The sequence below is a fragment of the Egretta garzetta genome, unplaced genomic scaffold (assembly GCF_000687185.1).
Source record: "Egretta garzetta isolate BGI_Z169 unplaced genomic scaffold, ASM68718v1 scaffold132, whole genome shotgun sequence".
Classification (NCBI taxonomy): domain Eukaryota; kingdom Metazoa; phylum Chordata; class Aves; order Pelecaniformes; family Ardeidae; genus Egretta; species Egretta garzetta.
This window is the reverse complement of record NW_009258892.1, coordinates 1,526,674-1,540,954: the sequence shown is the minus strand read 5'-3', so window position 1 is coordinate 1,540,954 and position 14,281 is coordinate 1,526,674. Positions and strand designations below refer to the sequence as shown.

General features: G+C 38.9%; 1 protein-coding gene across 1 annotated transcript in view; it reads right to left on the bottom strand.

Annotated features, from left to right (window-relative positions):
• Positions 1-10,579, bottom strand: part of TTPA (alpha tocopherol transfer protein) — an 11,583-nt gene extending 1,004 nt beyond the window's left edge. The window contains exons 1-4 of the mRNA XM_035889754.1: positions 10,505-10,579; positions 7,570-7,723; positions 5,532-5,725; positions 1,187-1,297 (exon numbers count right to left, since the gene is read on the bottom strand). Coding sequence (XP_035745647.1) covers positions 1,187-1,297; positions 5,532-5,725; positions 7,570-7,723; positions 10,505-10,579 — 534 coding nt within the window. The remainder of the gene's footprint in view (positions 1-1,186; positions 1,298-5,531; positions 5,726-7,569; positions 7,724-10,504) is intronic.
• Between the last annotated feature and the right edge of the window lie 3,702 nt (positions 10,580-14,281).

Genomic DNA, 14,281 nt, shown 5'->3' with positions numbered 1-14,281 from the left:
GAATAGTAATTATTCCTATGAAGGTATAGGGAACTGGCCCTTAGAGGTTTTTTTTTCAGATCATACCTGAAACTCTAAGCCAGGAGACAAGCCAATCTGCATCTGTTCCATTCCATGAACTGGGATATCGCTCTTGTTTTCTTTTAGGCCTTTACTGTACATCTGCCCTCTTTTCTGCTTTTTGAGTTCTAGCTTGAGATGCTCTGAGTGGGATCAGGTGGGAGAGGCTTGTTTCACAGGTATTAATGTGAGAGGAGAAGCACCACTGCATCAGGATGATGGAACATACTCAACTTTTTTCATATATCTTTTCAGAGTGAGGGACTGACTGCACAAGGCTGGCAGAAACAATCCTGCCTCTCTCCCATAACAAAGCACACAGGCTAGGAAAAAGGGGACTGGCAAGTAACAGCTAACAGTGACCAGAAAAAACTCTGGATCTACTGTCCTGGAGCGCAGCGGCTACTGCAAATGCACAAGATCCATACACTGAGACAAGGAGCCTTCAGAGTGGGAATAACAATAGGCAGTGCTGCCTACTTTGTACCTTAGTCCTGCTGTATAACACTGCACAGTATTTCCTTTTCTGCCAGCTGAAACCTCCAATATTCTTCCTGTGCTATAAACCCCAGAATTCTTGCAACGCTTTTGCATCCAAATACAAACAGGGTTTTCAGATTTAAAACGGCAAAACAATGTAAAACAACTAAGAAGCTATTTGGAAAGAAATTTTGAAAATAAGCCTGACCTATTTTTGATGCATAAATGCCTCTGCAGGTCTTTCAGAAGTAAAAAGTTGTCTTCTACTAATTCTACACAACTTGGAGCATAACACCACTGTTCAGTGACAATTTCTCACTGTCATTTATAAGCAGAGTATTGGGAGATCCGGGACCTATTTCTTCCCAGTCCTGCAGAAGAATTGCTATGTGACCTCAAGCAAATAATTTAACCTCTCTGTGTCACAGTGGGTTTTATCTTTAGAGTGGTGATAACAGCAACCACTTGCAACTCTCACATTATTGATAACTGCAAATACTTTTCACTTAGATTCCGGAGGCCTGCATGGCACTAACACGCAAAAATGATCATGCCCTTCAGTGCTCAGGAGTACCAGGTCCTAAGGGAAGTGCTGCAGATTGTCATGTAGGGCTTTTGTAGCAGAAAGAGATTTGTGTGTACTCACCCGTTCTTTTATTTTTTCAGTGAGAAAAGGCTTAATTAGAGCGAAGACTGGGTGGAAGAATAAAGGCTCATTAATCAAGTGGATACCTCGAACTTTTAGTGGAAAGGAATCCTGTCAACATATATGAAAACAAGCATAAGAAAAAGAAAATATTAATGAAGAGATTCTATTGCTAAGGACAAATCTGTGAATACTATCTAGTCCGTAGGTTACAGTATTCCTCCTGACCATGCCAATACCTGCACACTGAAGTGTTCTTAGTTTACACTGCCCCAGTAATGCTTAGAAAATGACATCTTGTTCCTCCCATTAGAAGGAAAAAACAAAAAAAAAACCCACCCAAAAAACAGTATGAGGAGAGGCTATTAAAAAAACACAAACAAACAACAAACAAATAAGAAAACCCTCACCAAATTACACGTAAGTAATGTACAAAGCTTGTCCTCAGCCTTTCCTCAGAGGTACAATTCTTTGTAGCAGAGATTCTGCTGTTAATACACCAAAAAGCTATCTAGCCATGTGCTTTCATTGTTAAGTCACAGCCAGAAGGATAATAAATATATATAAATATAAGCCATTGAAGCTACTAACTTTACGTTAAATCAATTATAAATATAATTTAGAGGCCTTATAAATGTAATTTAGAGCCTTGAAACTACTGGGAATTTGCCCAAGAAGTTCAGCTTTACAAGAAGATTAGTGTCATAATGAAAATAAAAAAATAAAAATTGTATCTGCTAAACAGCCTTTATAATATGAAAGACTTCCACTTGGATTCAAGATTCATTTAGAAATCCCAGACCTTTGCATGTTAAAAGAAAACACGGCAGTGCTCAAAGACAACATTATGCAACAGGGAAAGTATGGCTTCCATTCATAGCCCAACTGATACACTTCTGTGACCAGAGGTTTTCTGCTTATAAAAATGGTACTTCTCACAAACAGCTCTCCCTACTACAGTAGCTCTTCTCACATTATTTCATGCACTCTTTGATGGATAAAAAAAAAAAAACAACAAATGCCACATATTTCTTAAGTGCAACTCCTTTTAGATTTTAATGTATAATAAAGACATTAAAACTATCCAATTATAGGTTTACTGCAAATTACTATGTTATCATATACTTAAAGTCTACTATAGCATTTTTCATAAAAGTTTGGTTTTGCATGGGGTAAAGGTTTTTCAAGATGACGTCACTTACTAATATTTCTATGCTTTCCATTCCATAGCACATTATTTCCTTTCTATTAACTTCTGTTACTTCATACAGGATAGTAACTTGCAAGGCACATTTCTTCAGAAAAACATAGGGTTGAAAGTAACATTCCTTAATTTTACTTAAAAGCATAATGAACAACACTAAGACAATCTCTGGGTGAAATATATGAATGGAATCTGAAAAAAAAAAGTGGCTGTGTGGGGCTGAGTTGCCAAGCTGGGGTTAAACCATGACAGTCCTTTTTTTGGCACAGCATGGGGCCCAAAGCATTTGAGATAACAACAAGTTTGATTAGAATGTGCTAGATCAAATTTATAGCTGTTATTGCTGTTTAGCTATTAATCAGCAGGCTCCTGTGCTTGCCCTGGGGCTTGCTTGCCTTACTGTACATTAGAGTCCAGTGCTTGTTAGTGGCTGCTTTTTGCTCTTGCTGCTCACCGCACTGCTGTGCTGCTGATCATCTCACTCTGCTGTGCCTGGGAACATTTTGGTAACAGCATGGTGATGAGCCTGGGCTGGCAGACGGCCAGGGCATCGCTGCTGTTTCTGTGCTGCTGTACTGGACAGGCTGGAACTCCAGTGTGAACTCCAGTCAAAGGGACTGTGAGCTGTGGATGAGTCCTCATGGGAGCAGGACACCCCAAAGTAGCTGTGACTGTGGATAAGTCCACACCAGAGCAGGTACATCTTGAAGCATCTGTGGCCATGGTTATGTCTGTGCCGCAGCAGGTACACCTCTGAAGGGATTGTGGCCCAAGGGAAGTCCAGGCTGGAGAAGGTACACCTCGAAGCATCTGTGGCTGTGGTTAACTCTCTGCCGCAGCAGGTATACCCCTGGACTGCGGCTCATAGATAAGGCTCCACTTGGAGCACGTACACCCCAAAGGGACTGCAGCCTGTGCATAAGTCCAAGCTGGAGCAGGGGCAAGGGGAGGAATTCATTGCAGTGTTAAACCTGATGGTCTGGTCCAAAGGAACCGGGGGTGGAGATACCTTTAAATTACTCTAATCCAGGATTTGAGTTGCATGTTATAGGAGTTACTATAGCAAGAACCACCTGAACCAACCGAGGACAAGCCTTACAAGAAGCAGTGCAAGTGCAGCAGTGACCCAACCAGAGCCAGCTTCAGTGCCCAGTAATTCCACACAAGAAAGTGCCTCTCCTGTCTTGAGTGACCACCATACCAGATGGAGCCCAAAGGCATGGACTAAATCAACTCAACAGACATTTTGTGGATATTTTTGGACATTTTACAAGGGTGGTCCATAGACTAAAGGAATGATATCTGTGTTTTATATCAAAGCATGGGAAGGGGGGTGGTGGTTAATGAGGAAGTAATGGATAGTGCGGGACCTGAGCACGACATAAATGGTATGGAATAAGGGGTGGAGAATGTGCTGGTTTGGGCTAAGAGAGAGTTAATTTTCTTCACGGTAGCTAGTATGGGGCTATGTTTTGGATCTGTGCTGGAAACAGGGTTGATAACACAGGGATGTTTTAGTTACTGCTGAGCAGTGCTTGCAGAGAGTCAAGGTCTCTTCTGCTTCTCACCCCACCCCACCAGTCAGTAGGCTGGGGGTGCACAAGAAGCTGAGAGGGGACACAGCCAGGACAGCTGACCCCAACCAACCAAAGGGATATTCCATACCATATGATGTCATGCTCAGAATATAAGGCTGGGGGAAAAAGGAGGAAAGAGGAGATGTTCAGAGTGATGGCGTTTGTCTTCCCAAGTAACTGTTATCCGTGATGGAGCCCTGCTTTCCTGGAGATGGCTAAACACCTGCCTGCCCATGGAAAGTAGGGAATGAATTCCTTGTTTTGCTTTGCTTGCGTGTGCAGCTTTTTGCTTTACCTAATAAACTGTCTTTATCTCAACCCCTGAGTTTTCTCACTTTTACCATTCTGATTCTCTCTGCATCCCACCGGAGGGGAGTGAGTGAGTGGGTGTGTGATGCTTAGTTGCTGGCTATTAAGCCACGTCAAAATGTATTATTCTACCTCCTTTCTTCTCTATTTCAAGATTAAAAAACTACTAGCAAGTTGTTTAGTAGCTCAGAAATCAACTGAAACATTCTCACATGTCCTGTTCTCATGAGATTTGGCCCAGGATCATATGAACATCAAGAGTCCTTATTCTAGGTGTGAAAAATTGGGAATACCTGCTGGTTTCACTGAAGTTTTACAGCAGATACTAAAAAAAAAGAACAGATGAAGTTCTGATGATATTAGTTCAATGACTAAGCTTTGACTGAACCTCAGATATGAACCTTGCCAAATCAGAGCAAGAGATTATCTCCCTGGCTCATTTCCACATCACAGGCTAACAGTTTTATTCTTACTGATTTTCAACCTAACTTCTGAAGGAAAATGGAATTATAAGACTACACTGTAGCTTGCCTGTAATTTCTCCGTCCCCTTCTTTTTTTCTTTTGTTCCTTTTTTTCTTCCTCCTCTCTAATCCATTGGCAAAGTTCAACTGAATTTGACAGAAAGAAAAAAGTCTTAAAGACAGTAAAGTCCCTAGAAGTTTTGTGAAAAATAGGAGGTGAGGTAGCAGTGAGTCGCACAAAATAATGCTCACATTGGGGGGGCAAAAAGCAAGCAGAACATAAACACCATGCATTCTGTTGGTAGCAGCTGGATGGTTACATAGCATCATCCATACTAGTAAAAAGTTAATACTGTCCTACTATTAATTACTCTTAGCACATGCTATTTCTCATCTTCTCTGAGGCCCAAGGAAAAAAAAGCTTTGAATGTTGAGTTAATGCATAGAAGAATTGAAGAGGGGAGATGAAATGTGATAACCAATACAGATCCTTACAAAACTGGGCTTCATCTGCTCTTACACTCATGAAATTCTTATGTTGTAACAGGTCAATGGAGTTCTAAAACTTCGGAGGCTAAAGGACCTTTACTGCTATAGAAGAACATACTTCAAGTCAAATCAAGCACAAACTATGCCTGAGCTGTCTGACTTTTCACGGATTTAAGCTCTTGTTCTTTCAAGGTGCATAGACTCTAAGAAGGTCTAAGGAAGGAGGATTTACCATAGCTTAGAACAGATCAAAAATTGGGAGTTATGACAATGAAGAAGCATAAAGCAGTATGTCATACTTACTGTGAGTACAGCAGCAATTTTCTTGGCCACTGCTGGACTGATTTGAAATGCATGAGCAAATCGCCACCCTTGAAGATCAAAGATAGCCTTGACTCCATTTCGCTGAGTTTCAATCTCCTTTACAATGAGTTCAGATGTGATAAGACTTACACGAAACACATCGTATGCTGTAAATAAACTGGGATCCCATTGTCCTGAAGAGCAAATAGATTGCACTGCATTACCATGAGGATACCACATACACCTGTGCTTTTACTTGTTACTGCTTCTAATGTGCTTCTCAAGAAGAAGTAACTAGCAATACCAAAGGTCCTGAAATAAGCCAGATTTGCCAGTACAGAAGTTACTTTGTGTACCTGCTCTGTCACTCATCTCTTGAACTCTTTTTGTAGATGGTACTACCTAATGGTACATAGTTGTAGATACCACCTAATGTAGTATGTTCCACCTATGGCCATGGCCTCCAGTATAAGATTTTGAATATATATAAGGAACAGTTTAATTCAGTAACAGTCATGTTAGCAGAAACTACAGATCATCAATCCAATCAATCAATGCAGTTTTTCTTCAGTGCAGTAATTCTGTCAAGATTCAGCGAATCCCACTTGTTTTTCTGAGGCCTGAGCAAATAATTACACGGGATAAGCCTTAACTCTAGATGAAAGCTTCAGAGAACACAACTTTGCAGAGACACACATCATTTTCTACTAGACCAGCTGATATCAAAACAATTCTGTAAAAGTTGCCAAAATAACTTCTCTGTCCAAAACAAGCACAAAGAAATACAGTAACTGGTTTTGGCTGGGATAGAGTTAATTTTCTTCCTAGTAGATGGTATAGTGCTGTGTTTTGGATTTAGTATGAGAATAACGTTAACTCAGTGATGTTTTAGTTGTTGCTATGTTATGCTTACACTAAGTCAAGGACTTTTCAGCTTCTTGGTCAGTCAAGCATGAGAAGGCTGGAGATGCACAAGAAGCAGGGAGGGGGCAAAGCCAGGACAGCTGACCCAAACTGGCCAAAGGGATATTTCACACCATATGATGTCATGCTCAGTTTATAAATTGGGAGAACCTGGCTGGGGGGACCACTGCTCAGGGACTTGCTGGGCATCAGTCAGCAAGTGGTGAGCAACTGCATTGTGTATCACTTGCTTTTGTACATTCTTTTATCGTCATCATTATTATTATTATTATTACTACTACTACTACTATTTTATTTTACTTCAATTATTAAATCGATTCTCTCCCCCATCCCACTGCGGAGGGAGTGAGCGAGAGGCAGCATGGTGCTCAGTTGCCAGCTGGGGTTAAAACATGACACGTGATCATTTAACTACAACTTTTTTCAAAAGACATTTGGGAGTACCTGAAACAAATCAAGGATCTTCAGAGTGTTATTAGATAGGGCTGTTTGGCTACATCTAACAGTGAAAACCCAGTGAACTTCTCATCTACATCTAAACTGAACGTTGGTACATGACTAGGTGTACACCTTTTTTTCTGTTCTCTCTCTCCCCTCTGTGCTGCATGTGTACCAGTACCACAGTCTTAGCACATGGCTTTCAAAATTTGCATGGAAACAAATAATTGTTGGGACACTTAGACCCAAATAACCACATATTCTTGAAAGTTGTAGGGTTTTAACCTTCAGCCTTTTTTGATGGAGACAAGAATTCCACTAAAAAGAAAATAAAATTCTCCATAAAGGTTTGTACAGCTTTAGCCATACCAGTATATAAGTCTGATATAACTGCTACAGCTCAATAAACTCACCTTTATATTAATGTAAAGGTATTCCTAACAGGGAACATAAATATGTTACCTTTCTAATTAAGACATTCTGTTATTATCTAGTTTTATCAACCCCGGTGCTGTATCCATAAAATACTTTATTTTGCTGCTCAAACTGTGAGAATTAATAAAAAAAAACCCCAATAAAACCACAACTAAACAAAGCAAAACCCCCTATAAAACAAAACAATAGCATCAGTGCCAGAGCCAGGTGTGAAACGGGTCCAAGTAATTTTGTCACTCACCAATTCTGTATATCAGAACTTTGCTTCCATGTGGGTCCCTTGATCTCAGGACTCCATGATAGCCAGCATGCAAAAGACCAAGAACAGAAGATGGCTGTAAATCTGCACTTATTTCTGGGCATTCAATTCTCCACTTCCGGTAATTCTTCAGTAACTGGAAAAAAAAATAAATGTGGATGACAGCCATCAGGTATTACATGAAGAGCTCAGTTAAAAATATGTTTTCAACATGTGGTCACAGTCAGAGGTTTAATTCATTAAATTAGCTATCAATTCATTGTGTATTTTCATCAAATCCCTCCTAGTAGTAGAAGGTTGCTATACTGGATCAAGTAAGTTATAATGGATATAGAATCCTGTCAACTTGTTAATGAACTGCAGTTGTCATTTTGTGTCAGAAAAGAAAATTGGAGTATAGAGAAAAGTTTCTACGTAAAATACATCTAAAAACCAGTTTTCTTACTTAGGTTACATTTAGGATTATTCTGTTCGATACTGCATCAAATTCATTCAGGGTTTGTTGAACTTTGATGCGCAAAAATCTTAGGGGAGCATTCCCCCTTCACCACCCCACTCCACCCCCCCATCCCTGCAAAGTATGGGCCCATTTTGTACACACAATCATTAATAATTTCAGTTTGCTATTTGAAACAGATTTGATCATCAGCATATCTAAAGCATATTTTCAAAGTCCCTCATACCCCTCTGAAATGGCAGAATATAACAGTGTAGTGGGTCCATTACCCATTAGACAATTTCCCTCCCCCAGAGTAGAAATAATGAGGACTTGTCTTACTAAAATAGAGGTCGGGTCCATGATCACCCCTGTCCCTAAGGCTGGAAGGCAGCATCATAAACTAGTGTGTCTAAGGCATAGGAAGGGCCATGCGTTGAAAGGCGATGGCCTAATTCTAGGGAAGGCTCAATTAAAGGCGTTCCTTTCTGAGGTAACATCTGTGTAGAGGACCCACAGGTGATACTGTGAAAGGTCATCTTAGAGATGGATCATGAAAAATTAAGTTGGTGATGCAGCAGTTCTAATTTCCAAGTCTAATTACTGTTTCTCCATTAATTTTAATTAAGTGGTGGTGGAGAAAATGAACTGCTATGCCCTGCAACTAAAATTTATTTAAGCCATTTTGCATAGGCAAGTGGGAAGCTATGCAAGATTGTCTTCTAAAAAGCTTCCTCTCAATTCGTCAACTAAATTCTGCCTCTGCTCTATCACCCATGCTAAGCTCTCGAGCACTGAGTTTGGAGGGTAGAGGGATAGCTATGGCAAGGAATTTAGATTTTGTATTAAAATCTCCCAAATAGCTACATTTTAGACTTCTAACCTGAGACTTTCAAAGGAGCTAAGAGAATTTCAGTTTTTCAGTACCTTGTTTCACAGCAAACTGAAATGTCGGTTTAAGTCTTAAAGGTAGCTTTTCACAGACACGCCTTTCAAATTGTTACTGTATTTTATCAAACAGCAATGCCCAATCTGATCCTCAGCACACTTTCACACATTAAATGTGTTCACCACAATGAAAGCATCAACCAAAAGGCTTTTATTTCTGTTAATTTGTATTAACAGAAATTAATTTTTATTCATTTTGCAATTACTCCATATTTCACAACAGAAACATTAGAGTCAAAAGAAGTGTCAGCTCCAGCTAATAAAGCATTAGTTTAAACAAATTACAGATTTCTTCTATCTATGCAAGTATCATTTTCTTCACCATTTTCATAGAAAGAATGGTCAGACAGAACCTCAGTGAATACTGAATTCATCCCTTGGAACATCACAGCATCACCTATGCTGATGCTTAACTACAGACTCTTAGAGGAAGACCTGAGACTGACCATCCTGTGCCTCATAGCATGCTTATATTGGTAAGCAGTCTTATTTCTTATCCTTCCCTCTGCTTTCAAGTTTCTTGTATCGTTTTACATAAAACATATACTTTTTCTTCAGCTTAAGGCTTTTCTGCTCAGATTAAGGTCTTGAATTATTTTGAAGGTCTCTCAAACGAATTATCACGAGGAAACGATTTATAAGGCATTACTGTTTGTCAGCAGAATTTACATACTAATAGATTATACACTGAGCAGAAATTATCTATATCCTTCATGGAAATAGCACCTATAAATATGTATTTATAGGTACAAAAATGAAAAAGTTCATCTGCCACGCTAGAATCCCATTTGATTTGGCAATGAGAAAGTTGATAAAAGCCTCATCCTGAACCATACACTGTGGAAAGAAATGTTTAACCATTAGGACAATTTTACAAGAAGCCTTTTGAGAGCACTCAATCAGTTCTAGCATAGGCTAACTTAAAAACAAACAAACAAAAAGGTTGGGGGAGAGGGAATAGGGAAAGTAAGTTAATTTGTGGAATAGAAATTCACTATGATTGCAAAGATAGGCCTGATGAGGTACCCTGATTACCTCATTCTGTCAGTGCTTGACTCTCTGCAAAGGGCACTGTTTGAGCAATCCCAACTGCTTTGTGCCAACCAGTCAACACTGTCAACATATTACGTTATTTTCCTTGGTCATTCCAATACAGCCACTTAAACAGCAGCAAAATACAGAACCACGCTCAAAACAACTATGCAAACATCCGTAGTTTTGTCATTTCTCCCTTTTCTTTTAAAATCTGTTGTACCACAACTTAATGAACCTAATTAACGATAATCTAAACATTTTAAACATCTCTTTGAAGAGCTACCTGCCAAAACCAAGATTAGAATAAAAATGATACACTCCTTCAATACCCTAATTAATCCTATCTGGTCAGTACAGTTAGTTTCTCGTTTGTATGAATATTTACATTTTCCAAGTCAAAAGCAACAAGGATTTAAGTTCTGGACCTTGGGAGAAGGTGAATGGTGTTTGCAGCTTGTGACACACTCAAGATCCTTATGGAAGACATAATTTACCTACTAGTGAGTCCATTAGGGAGTAAATATATGGTTGGAATACTTCTGACACCTTCCATGACATGGACAAGTGGTACATATTTTAGACACATAACATGGGTAAGCTCCAAACACACCTCCCCGGGCCAGAAAGTCATGAAATACTGAAGAGTTCTCATCTGAAAACCTAACCTAATTACCTGAAATGATTTAGAGATGAAGTAAAGGTTAGCATTAGATAATCTTCCACAGCATCTAACAGCTAGTTTTGGGACATATGCCGTAAATTTTTACCAATGTAAACAATCTCTTTCTTAGCAGCTGGACATACTCAAGTCACACACAGCTACTTATATCAGTAATCCTTAACCACATAACAGAATTCAAAAAATAGCAGTGGGTACTTACAGTTTTACTTTATTTTGAAAATTTCTAGTTTAATATCGTTTAAACAGAAATTCATGTGGAATATTTAAAAAAACATTTTAAAAAAAATTTTCTTCAGTAATGACAGCAAGGAAAAACATAAATACATATATAAATAACAATCAGTCTAGATATTGAAGATGAAGCAATCTAATATCAGGAAAAACAGAAGCATTCATTACCTAGTATAAAAATGGCTCATGTACTTATAACACAAGGAAAACATCTCAGTGCATAATTATCTGTGTTTACAATCTGAATAACCTACTTAGCATCTCCTCAGCATCTGAAAATAGATGCAAGATAACTTGATAAATGGGGAAAACTGGATGCAAAACTCAGTGTCTGGGGTTAAGCATCAATTAAGAGTTTTTTTCCTGAGGTCTGTTTGGGATAGTTCCAGATTTCTGAGTATCACATAAAGTTACTGATTAATCCAAGATTCATGTGCTACAAAACAAAGTGAACTTAGTACTTTACTTAGAATTAAAGACTATAAAACAATGTGCTTGTTACAGAAATCAATGTATTTGTATATGCCAATTAATATGTCTTGATTAATAACTATTCATATTATCAAGGATGCTAGACAGAACTAAGTTGTGTCAACAGTTGTACCAACCCACAAGATGTTTAGGAATTTTGGCAATCTTTGGAGGAGAAACCAACAGTTCAAACTTTAGAATAAACACACACACACACACCCCTTCGTGTATATATATTTCATATACTTTTTTATATATGTGTATATAGCTACACACAGAATTTAAACATATGGTATACACACACAAAGAATTTAAAATATTTTTATAGAGACATGGAACCTTCCCAATTCCACATGCATTACCTCTTTGCCAGCTGGGAGAAGGATGGCACATGCATAAGCTGAGACATTTGGCTTAGCCCAAAGGGAAGACTGGCTGACTGATTTGTGTTTCCTCAACAGCCAGGCCAGAGAGCCTAACAGGGGCTCTTCCACCCTTTTTGAGGAATCCCTCTCTACTGGTGGAGGAAAAGCAGCCAAGCAACTGATTTAAAGTTGGTATTTATATTTGAATGATGTGAAGATCCTCAGAGACAATGCCTAAGACTCAGCAGGATGTTTGACACTATGGAAGACAATCCTTCTTGTACATGATAGTTATTCTAAGCAACTTATTCGCAGTACAACATGCTAGGAAGCCTTGATTCCTCAATAAGTCAAATGCAGGGCAAAGACAAAGTCTGGCTATATAGCTTTATATCAACCACAACTCCTAAAAGGATCCTAAATACTTAGAGTTTTGAGTGCCATAAAAACATTGCTTACAAAAGTTTAAGTGGTATGTTATGAAAACACCTCTTGGCATAGGGTTTCAATGTTGCATTTTTACTGAATTTAAAGATTTTCATTCTTTTCCCCAGAGTATAATCTATTTCGAGTACAAAAGGACAGTATTCCCAAGTCACTGAGAATTAGCCTTATATGAGAATTGGGAGATGTAATGCAAGGACATCATAAAATGCACTAGGCAAAAAGATTTGGGGAGGAAAGGAGATGCTGGTTCTCCAGATTCCACATATCTCTACTGAATCCGAGTGACAGTGGTTTTGATCACAACAATGAAGTCAAACACATATAGCTGGCACGTTTAAAAAGGGATATATAAACCCATAGCTTTAGCACAATTAATGTAGACCCATGGCCTGCTTTTCAGTTTACAGCGTATATTTGTAGGTAGGTGTATCTGTGCAAATTAATGAGCAAACACGCTCAGTTCAGGTATGAATTTACCTCCAGACTAAAATCTTTTGCAGCATTAACATCTGATCCCTACCTGTATTTCCCACGGGGGTTACAAAGGCACGGAATATGCTGTAATGATGTAACACTCTTCTTTCTGAGTGTTAATTTTTGGTAGGTAATTATTGCCTAGAAGTCTCACAGGACAAGAAAAATTCTTATTCACCTATTGAAAGTTTGTTGTGTTGTTTGACAGTTATTGTTAGTCTGTGCCAAAGGACTTTCTGTTCACTCCTAGAGACAAACGTCTGCCAGTATTTCATAGAACATTCATGCATTTGAAATCCTTCTGTCGAAGCTATCTGCTTAACTTCACCTCTTGTTCTGGAGCCTGTACTTAAGTGGTTCATGTTCATGCATACATCTCCAGCCACCTTCTAAGATAAAGCATTGGGCCAAGTTTAGTACTTCCCGTTATTCAAAATGCAGAAAAAGAAAATTCTCTTCTAACTTGAGAACAGTCTGTTACTGAGCTTAATTGAATAATGACTGGCTTTAAAACATACAGACAGTTCTAGCTCTTCTTCGAGTTCTTAAATTCCAGCTACCTGTTTCAGTGGTGGATTTTCGTCTAGCATGACATATACCAATAGATCAGTACTTGAAAGCAAGTCTGGAACCGCCAGTGGAAAAGTGTAAAAGATTGCCATTGGAATGAGTCATCCTAAAAGATTCAGAAATGGAATGTCTTGCCACAATCTACCTGATTATTCTTTTCTGGAGCATTTCCAAATGTTGATAAACTGGAATCAGATACATCTGTGTCAAGTATTAACCACGGATGCATCAATAAATAACCAGGGATGCATCAATAAATAGCCTGGTCAGTTGCCAGACTCTTGATTCATATTTAAGGCTAAGTATGAGCCTGGACTAAGAAAGATGCTTGACAAGAGCTTGAAGGCCTTTGGTTATAAGCACTGACAGGGCCACAAACTTTGATTATCCCTCAGCTGCTCTACAAGTACTGTGCAGCAGCACACAGGAGCCCAGTGGGCAAAAAAGGACTGTATCAGCCTGAACTCCAAACTGAGAGGCAACATCAAACCAGGATGGGAGGGAGCAGCCACTCTCTGGACTGAGGGCAGGAGGACTCTGTCTAAGGATGAAGTATTAATATAACCTCTGCCTGAGATCAGACTTGGGTTAGATGAATATACATCTTATGACCACCACAGATTTTGCACAATAATTCTCTTGGGCTTGAATATACCAATTGCAAATAAACACATTCCTTAAGGGAGCAGCCACTCTCTGGACTGAGGGCAGGAGGACTCTGTCTAAGGATGAAGTATTAATATAACCTCTGCCTGAGATCAGACTTGGGTTAGATGAATATACATCTTATGACCACCACAGATTTTGCACAATAATTCTCTTGGGCTTGAATATACCAATTGCAAATAAACACATTCCTTTAAAAAAAAAAAAAAAAAAAGTGCTTCTTTTCTTCTTCCCATGCAGTGCGAGAGGTAACCCAGTGTCAGCTGGTATGTAGAAGATTAAGTACAAGTAGCTACAGCATCTGGAGACCCAAAGTTCTAAATGGAAAGATTAAAGACAGTTGGGTTTTTAACATCAGAATCTCTTAGT